Source organism: Pezoporus flaviventris, unplaced genomic scaffold (genome assembly GCF_033815535.1).
Source record: "Pezoporus flaviventris isolate CSIRO_AGI_PZ_B2104156 unplaced genomic scaffold, CSIRO_AGI_Pfla_v1 ptg000045l, whole genome shotgun sequence".
NCBI lineage: Eukaryota > Metazoa > Chordata > Aves > Psittaciformes > Psittacidae > Pezoporus > Pezoporus flaviventris.
In genome coordinates this window covers 11,443,879-11,459,670 of record NW_026892593.1, presented here as the reverse complement: position 1 = coordinate 11,459,670, position 15,792 = coordinate 11,443,879, and the positions used below count along the sequence as shown (strand labels likewise).

The window sequence follows — 15,792 nt, the reverse complement described above, 5'->3', positions numbered from 1 at the left end:
TTAAAAAGAATAATCTCTCTCAGTTCTTGTAGAAACTAGAATATGTAAAGTCTGATTCACTGGTGTTGTGTGGACAAATCTATTTCTGCTTTCTGTAATTTCTTATCACATTCGAAAGAGGAAGCAATGTAAGTAGCAAAAATTCAACTTGTATCTCTTGACACAACACCTAGATTTAAATGATCATGCATTTCTTACCCAAGTTTTGAAGAACCTGATCTCTTTCAAGCTGAGTGTCTCGAATTTTATGCTGTAGCATCATCAGTTTCTCTTCATATTGTTTCTTCAGTGTTTGCAACCTTCGCTGGCTGTTCTCTAGCTCATCTATCAGTTTCTGCTTAATGGCTATTTCACAGGTGATGTTTGCCAAGTCAGCTTGATAATTTTCTAAAATTTAAAAAAAAAAGTAATTTTTACGACTTTTCTTAAAATAACAGCAAGGATCACATATAGATACATCCTATGTTAGGGTAATTTCCTGACATCTAAATTGCACATAGGAGAATTCTACACAAAACACAATGCAGCACGCAAAACTTGTCTGCAAGTCATGGTAAAGTCTTCTCCTTAAACACTTTCCATCCCAGAACTGGGAAAGAGGTAGGGAAAGGCATCTCTCACTGGATCACAGTTGCTAACTATCACCAACATAATTATATATGTTGTAATTATTCACATTTAAATCTCAACATCAGCAATCTGTCATTTCCTGTACAAAAGGCTGTGAGACTTCAGTCATACATCAGGGCTGCAGAATAACCCAGCAAGTTATAAAAGGAAAATTTAACTGCTGGCAGACTGCAAGGGGAGACTTTCTCTTCTTTAGCTCTTGGAAAGATACAGTCAAAATTCTGAGGAGAGAAGGGCCACCTCAGTCATGGAGTGGAATGGTGAAGGGAATGAGAAAAGCAGGAGGAAAAAGTAAGGACTAACCCATATGTTAAGTTTTTAAAACTTGAATTTCCTTAGTCAGTTAGGTACTTTCTTGGCTTAAGATTTTGTGCCCTAGAATAGAGATGGCAGTTGAGGATTTTTTTCCAGGCTCTGCAACTCCTCCTAATGGTTTGTGTGACTCTCAGACAAGAAAGAATCAACAGACTTAGCTTGCCCATTTGGCCCAACTCACATGAAAGGATTGCTGGTGGTGCTGACTTCAGGAGTCCTAACTTGCATGTCACACAAAAATGAGAAAGGCTGATGGACTTTCAGTCTTTCAAAACTGAAGTCTACCCATTTCCAAATTAGCTGAATGGGAGCCACATAAAATTAATCTGGGACTTAAATCTTATGCTTGGAATATTCTAACCAAGGAAGAATGTGTTATCAAACACCTGATGGCCGCTGGTTAATTTTAAAGCCGTATGTCAATGGAGACACTTGATCCCAAATGTCTATTACATGCTTTAGCACCATAGAAAAAATATAATTCACTGGACATCAAATCGACATAGAATGATGGACAGTGGGTTGGCAACATTCTATCTTGCCTACCAAAACCCAAGGGATGACAGCCTGTATTGGTAAAATTCTACACAATATCGCACTGACATCACCTTTTTCATCAGAGTCGGAATCTGATTCATCTGAGCTTTCAACAACTTCCATGTCATCTTCATCCTCATCATCTTCCTCTTCTTCATCCTCATGATCGCTTACTTCCTGAATTTCCTCCTACAAAACATACAAAATAGAATGATGAAGCACACACACTTTTCCATCCCCCTATTACCCTTGTAAATCTTTAGACAATGAACAAATAAACCAAAAATTTCTAAATACTTACTGCTTCCAATTCATTATTCTCTCTTTCCGAAGTACCTTTTTCATCCCTCTTCTCCTGCTCGTTATCTGTGTTATCCTCTTTAACACTAGCAGAAGAGGCACAGACAAAACATTCACAAAATGAAATGACATGTGCATCCCATCCCCCAAACCAATAAGTTGCAGTTCCAAATAAAGATGAAAAGCAAAGTTTAGTTAGACAAAGGTTGGGCATAGGTAAAATGCAACTTCCAGACCCCCACAGATAATAAGATATCCAGACCCCCACAGATAAAAAGAGCTTAATTACTCTTAAACTTACTTGCAAAATAATACTAATGATTGGTTTAGGGCACATTGCACAAGTGGGAGAACCAGAATACACATCTTCATATACTAGATCAGTACTCATTTTGCATGAAGTTGCAGTATACCCAGGATAGCTTTTACAAAGAAAAAAACAAAACCACAGTGTGCAGGTACAGGATGTGTTACAGGTATTACTATACTCTCACAGAGCCTACTGTGCTTACAGTCATTTGAAAGTTTATGTATGAACCTTAAATATCATACAGTTATCTACTTTGATAACAAGGACATGCTCAAAATAGGTATTGCTACAACAATTGAGAAATACTGAATTTTTGAATTTGAGCAGTTGAGAAATACTGAATTTTTGCAGTAAGACTGTCTCAAAGAAATTTTCCCAACAATTAAGTTTACATTTTAGTCTATTTCCATGGTGGGCATTTTTCAGAGTATGGTTCTAAACCTAAAGTCAAGTATCTGTATATTCTTTCCACTCTTGGCAACTTGAACTGTAGTGATGGCTTGTACAAATTTCACCAGGGTTCTTTTTTGTTTTGTTTTAAAGGTTTGGTGCATTACCCATTAGGATGAGTTTTGAGGTTTTAAATGCACATTTGAGACATCACAATTCAAATTCAAAAATCAATAGCACTCTGTAAATTGTCACAGACCAAATGTCAGTCCCTCTAGTGCTACATGCACAAACCCAAAGTCATCCCCAACAAATGGGAAATCATGATAGGACAGGGCTAGACACCACAGGGGTAATAATGAAAAATTGTGGTTAGGATTGCATAATGTGGAATACAGGGAACACTGAGCCAAACAATCTCATTTCCACAAATTCTCAGCAGCTCTTCCAGGCAGAATTGTACTGCTTAATTTATGTGCTATTGATCTGTGGATTCACATCATCTGCAAGAATTCAGTGGGGATTTTTTGGATCAGAGTAGACAGCTGAAAGATAAGAGATTCCTTATTTCCCTTTTTAGTGCCCTCAACTGCTCTATGACCAACTACTTTCTGTACTGCTTTGTCTGAAACTGAACAGAAGCAATGGTTAAGGCTTCAGCCACATTATTTCCAAAATAAAAGCAAACTTAACTGAGGTGTGAAGGTCCAAGACCTTCTTGATCTCAGATGCCAGCACTACTATTGTCATACGCTGCCTGCTATGTATCTCACACAATATAAGTTCTTGCACCTTCCTCCCACCTTTCATTCCATATAGCCCATGCAAGAAAGGAATACACTTGACTATATATCAACTCCCAAAGGCATCACCTTCCCACAAAACACTTGTTCAACACTGTGAAATCCTAGAGTCAACCTCAATTCCACAACAGAGGTTTCTTCCAGTTAACACACTTGTTGCAAGTCAGAACAGGGAAGAATTATGAAAAGCCAAATGAACTACTCTTGAAGTATTTATAAATCTGCCCAACTTCTATTCATGTTTGACAACCAGTTAATTGAAATGACAGGTAATTAAAAACCTGGGAAATATTCCAACCTTCTTTCTTCTTGACTGCTTTCCTCAAGTTTCTGTAGCCTTCAAAAGCACGAGGTACAGTATTGGAAGGCCAAGCCAATGAAGGACAAACCAGACAGTGAAAAGCAAAAGTGATAAGAAGGTAAAAAAATGATACATGAGCTTGTGGAGTTTAAAATGAAATTTTAAAAGAGACAACAAGTAGTAAAAAGGCAATACATTTTGCATAGTTGGAAAGTAAATAGAAAACAAAGAAGAAGCATTTGTAGGATAACTAATCTTTCACTGTCAACAGCTGTAAATTCAAGTTACACTAACAAAGAAGTTTTAGATAGAGATAATATGTTTCACTTTAAGAATTATTATTAATTCAAATATTATTAATAATTCAAAAAAATCTCTTGGCTCTAAAAAAAGCTTATTCCTCTTTTACCACTTCAAATTGGCAGGTAAAATTGCAAGACGTACTGCCACTGAATCAAAATTATATATCCTTAGGAACATATATCAGAAAAAAAAACCCAAGCACTAGGTTTATATGTGCAGATAAGACTGTAATATAAAATAGTAATTAGAACATTAATATTAATATTCTAAATCATATATTCTGAATATAATTCATATAAAAATCTTCAAGCTGCATTTATTCTTTTGGTTTGGCGTTTTGTTGGTTTTTTTTAATAAAAAGCAGAAAACTGCAGTTTATTTTTTCCTGAGGTTCAAAAAGTAAATGTCAATGATGCTTGTTATTTTTTAATAAATTAACAGAAAATATGCATTGGAAGCAGTGAGATGGAAAAAGTGTTAGTATTTCTGATTGTACTTTTTCCTCTTGAGCAAATGTGGATGTAAAGAAATGTCTGCATGTCTCATGTAAGTGCAGAGATGGTTTAAATTTCATCAACTACTGAAATTCCTCATGCTCCCATTATGAGCAAGTTTTGAGCAAGAGCTTTTGCTGCCTTTTCACCTCACACTGCCTGCCATCCTCCTTCAGTATTGGGCCGGAGCTAATACGCTGAACCCTGTGTAACTTTATCACTAATTTAGTTTAATAAAGGTTAAGGGAATCAAAAGACAGCAGTCAAAAAAGGTTACCAGGTATGTAATGCTGTCTAACAACTGAAAGGAATGTAATAGGTTTGCTTTGGGACTTCGGATGACCAGGTCACACTTTGGGATGCTCCAATCAAGCACGTCAGTATTTCAGTAGACAAAATATTACTGATGTATAAACTGTTTCTGATAAATTTTGAGAGATGCTTGTTAAAGGCTACAGGTATATAGCACTACATACCTGCTGCTCATCCAGAAACTGGCTCTTAGATCTTCAAGCTAGCTCACAACGGTTTAGATAAGTTGCACATATCTAGAATTTTGGACCTTTTATAGTACAGACCCATAACCAGGAAACAGAGAAAGGTAGCAGATAGGGCAAAACTAGTAACTAGGGTTATCAATCCCATTTTAATAGGAAAATACTAGTTAAACAACTTTAACAGAACAGGAAGCCTAAAAAAAAAAACAACCCAGAAAATAAAAGCAGCTAAATGCCTGTAGAAGACAGAAGTAGAGCAAAGAATCCCTACCAAACTGCAGGATAAATGCTCCCTTTGCAGCGTATCAGCATACCCATTACTAATTGCTGAAATTTCAATACAATAAAAATTCACAGCGATATATCCTGAACACAGACTTTGCACTTCATTAATTAGAAGCATTCTGTAGGTATGAAGTATGACAAGCTATTTGCATAATCCCTCAAATTCTAACATTTCTTAGCTTCTAAGGATCTTTTTCTCCTAACATGCACCTTAAATATGTATTTATAACAAAGCAGTCCGAAGATGGGCTGGTAGATAGATTCAAACCTTATCAGCACTTTGAAGAGAGTGAGCCCATTCTATAGAACAGAAGACCCGCAAAAGGTCTTTTTCAACTTAATTTTTCCTACGGTTCTCCTGTTGTTTAACACTAGGATAGAAAGCCGATCTCAAAAATAGCTTATGGTAAGTAAGTCCTACTTCTGGATCAGACCACTTTGCTGTCCCATTCACAAGATTATTGTCCTGGTATGAGCAAGTGTGACTAGACATTGAAGCTGCTTTCAGAAAAGACAAAAAGAAAACAAACCAAAACCACCAACACCACACCCTAGAATAAACCACCATGCGTTTTACTACTGTATGCAGGGTAAAACTACTATCTGCTTTTTTCCAAGTGATCACCTCCAACAATAAGAGATGTTACTTAACATACATAGTAAACTTTATCTTGTTTACTGGTCGAAATCCTGTCTTCCACATAATACTCAGGCCCCAACCTAACAACTGGGGCTCTGTCTAAGCACGTGTTTAAATGCATGTTCAATTCTAGAATTTGTTGAAACATACAAAATCAAATCTCTTCATTCATGCATTTACAGTTACAGAATATACTGAAGTGTTTCAGCTGAAGGCCAGAACATTCTGCTGATTTCATTTAATACTTCCATCCTTCCCCACAAGTTCCTACAGACACGAGACATAAAATTCTATCAAAATCCCCATAAAAGTGTAAGAGTTTCTTGAAAAATTATACGCAAAGGAAGAATTGGTTTGTTCTTAAAATGAGCGTTCTCTACAAGTATCAGACATTCATGCCATGAATGGATTTATATAGGTCCTCAAATTACTAACTGAAATCTACTTTATACTTCAACTATATTCTAGACTTACACTGTTTTAGTTTTACTCTTAACTTGAAGTCTGAAGGGTCATTAGTAGAAAGATGAATGGATTAGAAGTGTGGAAAATCTCAAAGAAAAGGGTAAGATCTCTAATGGAATCAAAGTCTGAGAGTACACAAACAGATCCTTGCTGTACTAACTGCTGTCTAAACAGGCATTTATATCAATGTTGATGAGCATTTTAGTGTATGAGTAGCTGGATGGCAAAGACCAGCAAAGCATGATGTTGCAGAGGATTAGAAAACCTCAAACTAAAGACATTCATAAAAGAAGGAAATAAAGAAAAGAAGCAGTTCCAAGAGCTACCAAAGAACTCCCAGCTATTCAGAATATCTTTTCTTCAGAACGCTGTTTTAGTTTTGACATATGGTAGAAAAAAAATTATATTTTGGGTTTTTTTTTTTAAACTTCTGTTGAATTTCAGGCATGTTTTTTTAAAAAAATTAAAAATATCAAAATCAATGGAGAGCACCTGTGCTTTTACCACTGTGCACCAGAAAAACTGATTACAGAGACATCCTTCTACAAATACTGCATATTTTCCTGGAAGAAAAGATGCAAAATAAAAACACCTCTAACTTCAATGCACAGAAGGGTTTGAAGGAACAGCAATTTAGGATCCAAACCCACACAGCAACAACTACTAATAAAGAGAAAACAAATAGCATCATAAATCATACACCACCTCTTTTTCTTTTTCCTTTCTTTTTTTTTCAGCTTTTCTAGATCTTTCTTGGCTATATCTAGGATTTCCATTGTCTCTTTCTCGGAAGAAAACATAGAAGCAGAAAATGCTGATGGGCCACCAAAGTACGTGGATCTTGTTGAAGCTCTTGACAAGTTGCGTCGAAGATTTTCATTCACTGCTTCACTTTCTAATAATTTTGCTCTTAACAAAAGAAGAAAAAAGAATTGTAGACCATGAATCACAAGTATTGCTAATGCATGAGATGCACACTCGTTAGCATCTCTAACTGCAATGCATTACCTTCAGTTTAAAAAAAACTGCAAATCAAGGTAAAGTCTCACAAAATACAAGTGTAGTCAATCCCTTGAGAGCATTTTACACAGTGGGTTATATATGTAAAATATAGATAACTAGACAGAATACATATATGCGTGTTTATGTAGACATTTACACATTTACATGTAGAGATATATATCTGCATATGCTACATATCTATACGCATTACATGAAAGCTACACAAAAGCTCTAGTTGGGAATATGCCACTTTTTTTTTTTTGCATAATTCACCTCCAAGAAATACAGAAATAAAAATACCTAAAATATTTAATACTTTGGCTGAGAAAGAAAGCAGATGTGGTTTTTTTTCTTTTTAACATTAATTCATTACAAGTAATTTCTCAGCACTATCATTTGTATATGAGGTTATGAAGTTATAACAATCATTCCAAGTTTTGCTGCCCTCTGTGAAGCAATATCAAGTCATCGTCAATATTTAGGCAACATGTTATTTTCATTTCTACTGCCAGTTTCATTTTTAACATTTTAATTATTTTGTGGCCAAGAACAACACCAGATGGTTCTAGAAGCTGAAGGACCACTGTCCTAAAGTAATCCTCACACAGGAAAACAGCTGTTTTGGTGCAGCATTTGTTTGCTTGTTTGGGGGGGTTTCTGTTAATGAAAATTGCTCAAATACATGTTATGCAAATACCTGAGATCTTCAATTTCCTTGATATAATTATGAATCATGTTGCCAATTTCTTCATTGCCTTCTCCTTTGAAGGACAGACAGAAAGAGGAAGTGGGGTAAGAGAAAGACTGAGAAAGAACAGTAACCATATAAACATCTGAATACAGCTACTCGGCACAAGGTACCAGCAAACAGAAACAGTCATGTGCGCTACATGTTTAGATTTACCTGGTTTGTTAAAGACATTTCTCCTTAAACTGCATTAAGTTTTTGTTTCCTTTGTCTCTTATGATCAGGATTATTACAAGTAACTGTTTCTACTTGTTTTCCATATTAGCATCTTTGAACAATGCATGGACATAAATCTAAATAACCTAACAAACAATGCGTAAGAAGAACAATGCAGTCATGGTAAGTCAACAGGTTGATTATTCGATGAGGTGAAAAGCAAGCCAACATTCACCCACCTGTGTCCTGCTCCTCATCCAAAGCAAATTATTTAATTCCATGTATAGCTAAGCATTTAAATAATTCCTGACCAAATGTGTTATTTCACATTTCATGTTGCTCATAGTCTCAAATGAATTGTCAAATCAAGCTACCAAACTATTTCTGCTAATAGAAGTCTCCAGAAAAGGAAGAAAGAATCAGATGGGAACTTATCTATGCCAAAGCAGGTCCTTCATTACAGTAACAAAAAGCATCACCTCATTCTAAGGGACCAATACGGCAAAAACATACAACCAATTTAAGTTCATGAACTTCAGAAGCAGTTTATACCCAATGCACCCACAGCATACCTGTTCTGGCTAGGACTTGGTTGGCCTGATCACTCATAAGTTGTGTTATTCTGGCTCTCAGTGCATCAATAGTCTCTTGCATTGCTTTAATTCTAACACGCAGATTGTTGTTTTCTGTTTGCAGCATTGCATTTTCATGAAACATGTCATTGATGCTTTCAACGCCATCTTCATCTATAATCCTTTTACCCTTAAGTAAATACATTTTATTAATAAAAGCTGACCTACACATGAAAAATTTTTATCTTAAAGGAAATCAACAGATTACTTGAAATTACAAATAGACACTCATAGCAAAAGATAAGTTTCTCTCAAGAAGTTTACAACAATGGATATATGGATACTTTCCAAGACACTGATGTTTGGCCAACACATTAACTTTTGGATCCTGTCTTAGTCTGAAATACAAGCTCTTGAAGACATTAAGAAATGATATGTCAATTCTTAATCAAATCAGAATACGGATAGCAAAGGAGGATGACACTGTTTGACACAGTTAATGCTGAGAACATTATTTGTTCAAAATTGCAGGAGATAGCAGGAGATAGCCTTATAATTTAACATGTATTTTTAAAACAACTTGTTTGAGCTGTCTAGTAAGTTTTTAAAAGCAGTAACTGGACACATTCACTTATGTAACAAATAAACTGGTCAATTCTGCTTTGGAAGTGACTATTTCTCATTAATGTGCATAAGCTCAATTTTTGCCTTTCAAAGGGTAACGAACATGCAGCATTTGTTGACATCACTGGTATTCCATTGGTCTACCTTTCCTTTGGGAATTCTATATAAACTTTCTAAAAACATACGGTGATCAAAGGAATTCAAAATGTTGTTTAAGTTTGGGTTGCTATTCAAATTTTTTTAATGTATGAAGTAGAAGTAGCCAAAAGAAAAACAAGCTGTAGAGCTACAAGCATTTTAAAGGAGAAATCCTAATAGGATAAACTTACTGTTTTGTATTCCATGAGTTCCATCTGTAGCCGTGTAATCTCGCTGCGCAAAGCATTTATTTGTTGACTAGCTCTATCCTGATTAACCATCACCTTGTTCTTGATGTTCCGTGCGCGATTGGCATACTTTAATGTGTTCAAGGTTTCCATGAAATCTCGATCTGAAGGGCTCACACATGCTATCATCAGTGTTTGACTGGAACAATAGAAGTATAGGTCAGCATTACACATCAGGACCCTGTGGGTGAAGCATTCTATAGACAAATAGGAACAGCCTCACACTTGCAGGCCCTTGTTCTCATGGGGGACTTCAACCACCCTGACACCTGTTGGAATGACGGTATAGCCCAGCACAAGCAATCCAGAAGGTTCCCCAATTGTGTGGAAAACAGCTTCCTTTTGCAAGTAGTAGAAGAGCCAACAAAGAGAGGGGCCATACTTGACCTCGTGCTCACCAACAGGGAAGGGCTCGTTGGAAATGTGATGCTCCAGGACAGCCTTGGTTGTAGCAATCATGAGATGGTTGAGTTTGAGATCCTCAGGGCAGTGAGAAGAGCGTGCAGCAAGCTCACTGCCCTGGACTTCAAAAGAGCAGATTTTGGCCTCTTCAGAAACCTGCTTCGGAAGGTTCCATGGGATACAGCCCTAGAGGGCAGAGGGGCCCAAGACTGTTGGTTGATATTCAAGGATCACCTGCTGCAAGCTCAGGAGTGTTGCATCCCAACCAGAAGGAAGTGCAGCAGGAGGGCCAGGAGACCTCCTTGGATGGATAAGGAGCTGCTGAGGAAAATTCAAATGAAAAAAGAGGCTTATAAACAGTGGAAGTAAGGACAGCTGGCATGGGAAGAGAACAGGGATGTTGTCCAGGAAGCTAGGGACCAGGTTAGGAAAGCTAAGGCCCAGTCAGAATTAAACTTGGCTAGGGATGTGAAAGATAACAGGAAGAGATTCTATAGGTACACTGCAAATAAAAGACAGACTAGGAACAAGGTGGGCCCCCTCAGGAAGCTCTCAGGAGAACTGGCTACACAGGATTTGGAAAAGGCTGAGGTTCTGAATGGCTTTTTTGCTTCAGTCTTCACTGGTAAATGCTCTGACCACACCACCCAAGTCTTGGAAGGCAGATGCAGGGACTGTGAGAATGAAGACCTTGGGCCCACTGTAGGAGAGGATCTGTTTCGAGACCATCTTAAGAACCTGAATGTGCACAAGTCCATAGGACCTGATGAAATCCATCTGCGGGTCCTGAAGGAGCTGGCAGATGAAGTTGCAAAGCCGCTGGCCATCATATTTGAGAAATCATGGCAGTCAGGTGAAGTTCCCAATGACTGGAAAAAGGGAAATATAACCCCATTTTCAAGAAGGGGAAAATGGATGACCTGGGGAATTACAGACCAGTCAGTCTCACCTCTGTGCCTGGCAAAATCTTGGAGCAGATTCTCCTGGCAGGCATGCTAAGGCACATGAAAATCAACAAGGTGCTTGGTGACAGCCAGCATGGCTTCAATAAGGGGAAATCCTGCCTGACCAATTTGGTGGCCTTCTATGATGGGGCTACGGAACTGAGGGACAGGGGTAGAGCAGTTGATGTCATCTACCTGGACTTGTGCAAAGCGTTCGACAGTGTCCCACACGACATCCTTGTCTCTAAATTGGAGCGACATCAATTTGATGGATGGACCACTCGGTGGATAAAGAACTGGCTGGATGGCCGCACACAAAGAGTTGTGGTCAATGGCTCAATGTCCAGCTGGAGACCAGTAACGAGTGGTGTCCCTCAGGGATCAGTGTTGGGACCAGTCTTGTTCAACATCTTTGTTGCTGACATGGACAGTGGGATTGAGTGTGCCCTCAGCAAGTTTGCCGATGACACCAAACTGTGTGGTTGGGTTGATACGCTGGAGGGAAGGAATGCCATCCAGAGGGACCTGGACACGCTTGTGAGGTGGGCTGATGCCAACCTTATGAAGTTTAACCATGCCGAGTGCAAGGTCCTACACCTGGGTTGGAGCAATCCCAGGCACAGCTACAGGTTGGGCAGAGAAGAGATTCAGAGCAGCCCTGCAGAGAAGGACTTGGGGGTGTTGGTGGATGAGAAAAGGAACATGAGCCGGCTTCAGGTGTGCGCTTGCAGCCCAGAAAGCCAACCGTATCCTGGGCTGCATCAAAAGGAGTGTGACCAGCAGGTCGAAGAAGGTGATCCTGCCCCTCTACTTTGCTCTTGTGAGACCTCACCTGGAGTATTGTGTGCAGTTCTGGTGTCCTCAACATGAAAAAGACATGGAACTGTTGGAACAAGTCCAGGGGAGGTACATGAGGGTGATGGGGCATGTGGGGAGTGAAGGCAATAATATTTGCATGAAAAAGAGTTTGGGAATGACCTCTGAGGCCTTGGTGCTTGACAAGCCCTGGGGCTATGAGTTGGAGCACTGAAGGGCAGGGAGGTGGAAGGTGGAAAAGCAAACCTTGGGAGGATGGGCCAGGATGCTGTTGTGGCAGGAATCTCAGTTGGAGGCCACAGGATGTAGGGGTTGTGAGAAGGTCTGCAGCATTGTGATTGGACTATTTACCTGGAGGTTTTTACAGGGGCCAATGAGATTGAACATGGCATGTTTGTGCAGGTTGGGAAAGTACCAAACAGGAGGATAAAAAGGGCTTGATTGCAATAAAGTTGTTTGCAATAAAGAGTCTCAATTAGGATTTGAGTTTCCTCATCAACTTCAGTCCATGTCGTGAAACGCCACAAGGGGACTGGAGCACTTCCCGTATGAAGACGGGCTGAGAAAATTGGGGCTGTTCGGTCTGGAGAAGAGAAGGCTGCGTGGAGACCTCACAGCAGCCTTCCAGAATCTGAAGGGGGCCTACAACGATGCTGGGGATGGACTCTTTATTAGGGACTGTAGTGACAGGACAAGGGGTAACGGGTTGAAACTTAAACAGGGGAAGCTTAGATTGGATATAAGGAAGAAGTTCTTTACTGTAAGAGTGGTGAGGCACTGGAATGGGTTGCCCGGGGAGGTTGTGAATGCTCCATCCCTTGGCAGTGTTTAAGGCCAGGTTGGACAGAGCCTTGGGTGAAATGGTTTAGTGTGAGGTGTCCCTGCCCATGGCAGGGGGGTTGGAACTGAATGATCTTAAGGTCCTTTCCAACCTTAACTATTCTATGATTCTATGATTAGGAACAAAAGGACTAGAGAGAGGCTAACAGGCCTTCAGGCAGAAGGTGAAACAAGAATAGTAGTGACTTCATAATATTTCTGAAAATATTCCTCAATCTAGCTCACAGGAGAAGACTGTTAACCTCAGAGTTCAGCACTGTTACATCTTATATCACCCTAGTATAGGAAATGCTAGATCATTAGTTGTTCTACATGTAAAATTGTAAATGCAATTAATTGGTGTTTCTATGAACATTTTTAAAATTATACTCAGTTTACCTAATCATACATAAACTGAGATTTAGGATTATCAACCTGAAGTCCTAAATAGTGATGTGGACCATGCAGTTGTCAGGGCTGCCTACTCTAATTCCTGAGGTGCCTACCTACATAATCTGAAAGCTGCCTAAACGCTCATCTTCGCTGTCCATGCATGTGCAAACTGCCTCAGCTATCTACTGTCTACCTCAGGTTCTACCGAGGTCCAAACTGTCTGAATCCTCCACTGCAAATTATCTCCTATTCTCCAACAGAAACCCAAAAACTAGTACTTATCCTTAGAAAACCTGGATATAACTGTATTTATTCACATTTCATAACACCACGGCTTAGAGCACTTCCACAAACAGCCACGGGACCTGAGCTCTAGGCCCAAGAGGGCTATGAACAACTGTCTTGTCTTTGAGTTTCTACAACACCCTATAACCTTCCTGTCATGGGACATGCAGGGTGAGAACATGCTCCAAATGAAAGACTGAGCAGACAGACCAGCAAGAACCAGTGTGATGAAAGCAGTAAAAGGCAAAAGAGTTCTCATTCCAACAAAGTGGTTTCATCATTTAACAGGCACATGGAGGAACTGGGGGCTCTTCCTTCGCTCCCTGGAGCACACTCATTCCACATCAGATAAGAACAGCTTAGAGGAGTCAGAACCAGAGTTTCAGCTGTAGATCATACCCTGAATGTGCCTACATGGCCTAAATTCTCAAGAGGCAGGGGAAAACACCTATGTCTGATGGACTGAGTACTCTCCTCCAGGCTTCAGAGGAATTTGCTTCTTTATGTTAAGGTTTAGATTGTTGCTGTAGGAAGAGTGCACTGTCTCCAGGGCAGTGGGGCAGTATCTGCATTTGGCAGACAGGATTCTCATCCTCACTTTTTGCAGTTTCAGACTGAGGCAAACAAATTAATCCCTGCAACTCTTTGTGAGACAAAGAATTACCTTCACCATGCACATTGGAAACTAAATTGCAAAGAGTAATTAGCCTGAGGATACAAGGAAGATTCAGTTTCAGCATGTCTTCCTCAGACCTCCAGCATACTTGCATCAATTCTGCAGAGCTTAGTTCAAGATAAGAATATGAAAGATTAAGAACAAATCTTTAATACCAGGAACTACTTGTGCTTTCATTTGAGAACAGTATTATCTTCCTAAACATCAGAGGACTGGTTCTGTTAGGTGTCCGCCTTTAAAAGTGAGGGACTTGAAATCTACCTTCCCTTCTGAATTGCATAATAAACTAGGGTTGGAAGTTATGAAAGTTTTAATTTTTCTAAAACAACCAATACTCCATATTCCCACTTGGATAATTCAAGAAACATTAACATTTAAATGCTACGTCAAAACAATTTCAGCATTATATTTAAAATCAGAATTATGGTGACAATAGTGCAGTGATACAATGCATCATTGTTAACTTGGGATTCACTGCAATCTAACCTGCCTCTCTACTAGAAAACCTTAAGAATTTGCAAAGAAAAAATTATGTGGACTGTGATACCTAGGGTGAAATTTGGAAAGCTGAGGAACACACTAACAGAAATCTAACAATATGATTTCCCAGAAAGGAAAATAAATGCACATTTATTAAAATTTAGCTTTCCTACACTTGTTGGTTGCCAAAGCATGGAGAGGAAACTATGCTACAATGAATAACTCTTTCCTGAACAGCAAAATGCTTATTTGACATGTCTCAGCATGTCTATCACAAAAATAAAAATGATGTGGGGGTCCCACAACTTTAACATCTGTGCTGTTGAATGCTGTGTGGGGGGCTTAGCTGCTGGCTGGGGTTAAACCCCAACACTAAACTGTAATTTCTCCAGGTGGGGGAGCAGTGGAGCTGTAAGATGGGGAAATATTTTAGAGTCAAACTAATATTGCAACAAAAGTGCAATTTTAGAAGTGGCTTGAAAAAAATGGCTGTTAGTCAGTGTATTTGATATCAAATTTAATCCAGAAGTGCTACTGGTAGCTATTTCCAGCACTAGCTAAGAGAGCAGCTATGCTCCTGATTTCTGCCCATTTTTTTCCTAACTCGAGTTTTTTCCTCCCTTAGGGGTGTGAAATACGAACCCCTCAATAAAACCTTGTTATCTCATTTAGAGGAGTGAATTTGTATTTCACAGGGCCTTCTGAAAATTCTAGCCTTTATTTTACTTGTTTTGTCTGGCTCTATGCTTTTCCTCACACTGCAGTGCTGCAAGGTGTTTAATAACAGTTAAGATAAGAGTTCTCTCTGAAGCCCAGAGCAACAATTCAAGAACTTTTTCACTTGTCCCTGTTCCTTCGTGAAATGCCCAGAAAACTTCCTTCCCTCCTAAAAAACTAGGAGTCAGCTTGATTAAATAGAGGAAGGAGAGTACTACCTTGTGAAAACATACTCACCTATGCTCCCTCTTGTATTCATAGATGGTATAAATTACAAATACATTACAAATACAACATTTGTATTTTAATAGATTTGTTAATGTTTGCTTAGACAAAGCTTTGAGAGGCCAAAGACCCTCTTCTTTGAATGTGCAGTAGGTATACAGAACAGGTTCATACAAACAATTCTGGTGAAATGCTTGTTTTATTAGGCTCTAATCCAACATCAGATAAATGGACAGATGCAACATATCCCTGAGGTATGCAATCTTTACCAAAAGTT

The 15,792-nt window shown here is 39.0% G+C and overlaps 1 protein-coding gene across 10 annotated transcripts in view; it reads right to left on the bottom strand.

The window, feature by feature from the left end:
* The window catches only part of KIF21A (kinesin family member 21A), a 90,868-nt gene that overhangs the window by 34,793 nt on the left and 40,283 nt on the right, over positions 1-15,792 (bottom strand). For 6 of the 10 annotated variants that reach the window (XM_061467456.1, XM_061467458.1, XM_061467462.1 and 3 more), the window contains 8 exons: positions 9,702-9,897; positions 8,749-8,938; positions 7,970-8,033; positions 6,976-7,179; positions 3,584-3,622; positions 1,784-1,868; positions 1,554-1,671; positions 199-387 (listed from right to left, as the gene is read on the bottom strand). In XM_061467456.1, the coding sequence (XP_061323440.1) occupies positions 199-387; positions 1,554-1,671; positions 1,784-1,868; positions 3,584-3,622; positions 6,976-7,179; positions 7,970-8,033; positions 8,749-8,938; positions 9,702-9,897 (1,085 nt within the window). The remainder of the gene's footprint in view (positions 1-198; positions 388-1,553; positions 1,672-1,783; positions 1,869-3,583; positions 3,623-6,975; positions 7,180-7,969; positions 8,034-8,748; positions 8,939-9,701; positions 9,898-15,792) is intronic. The other 4 variants (XM_061467459.1, XM_061467466.1, XM_061467460.1 and 1 more) reach the window with 1 other exon arrangement.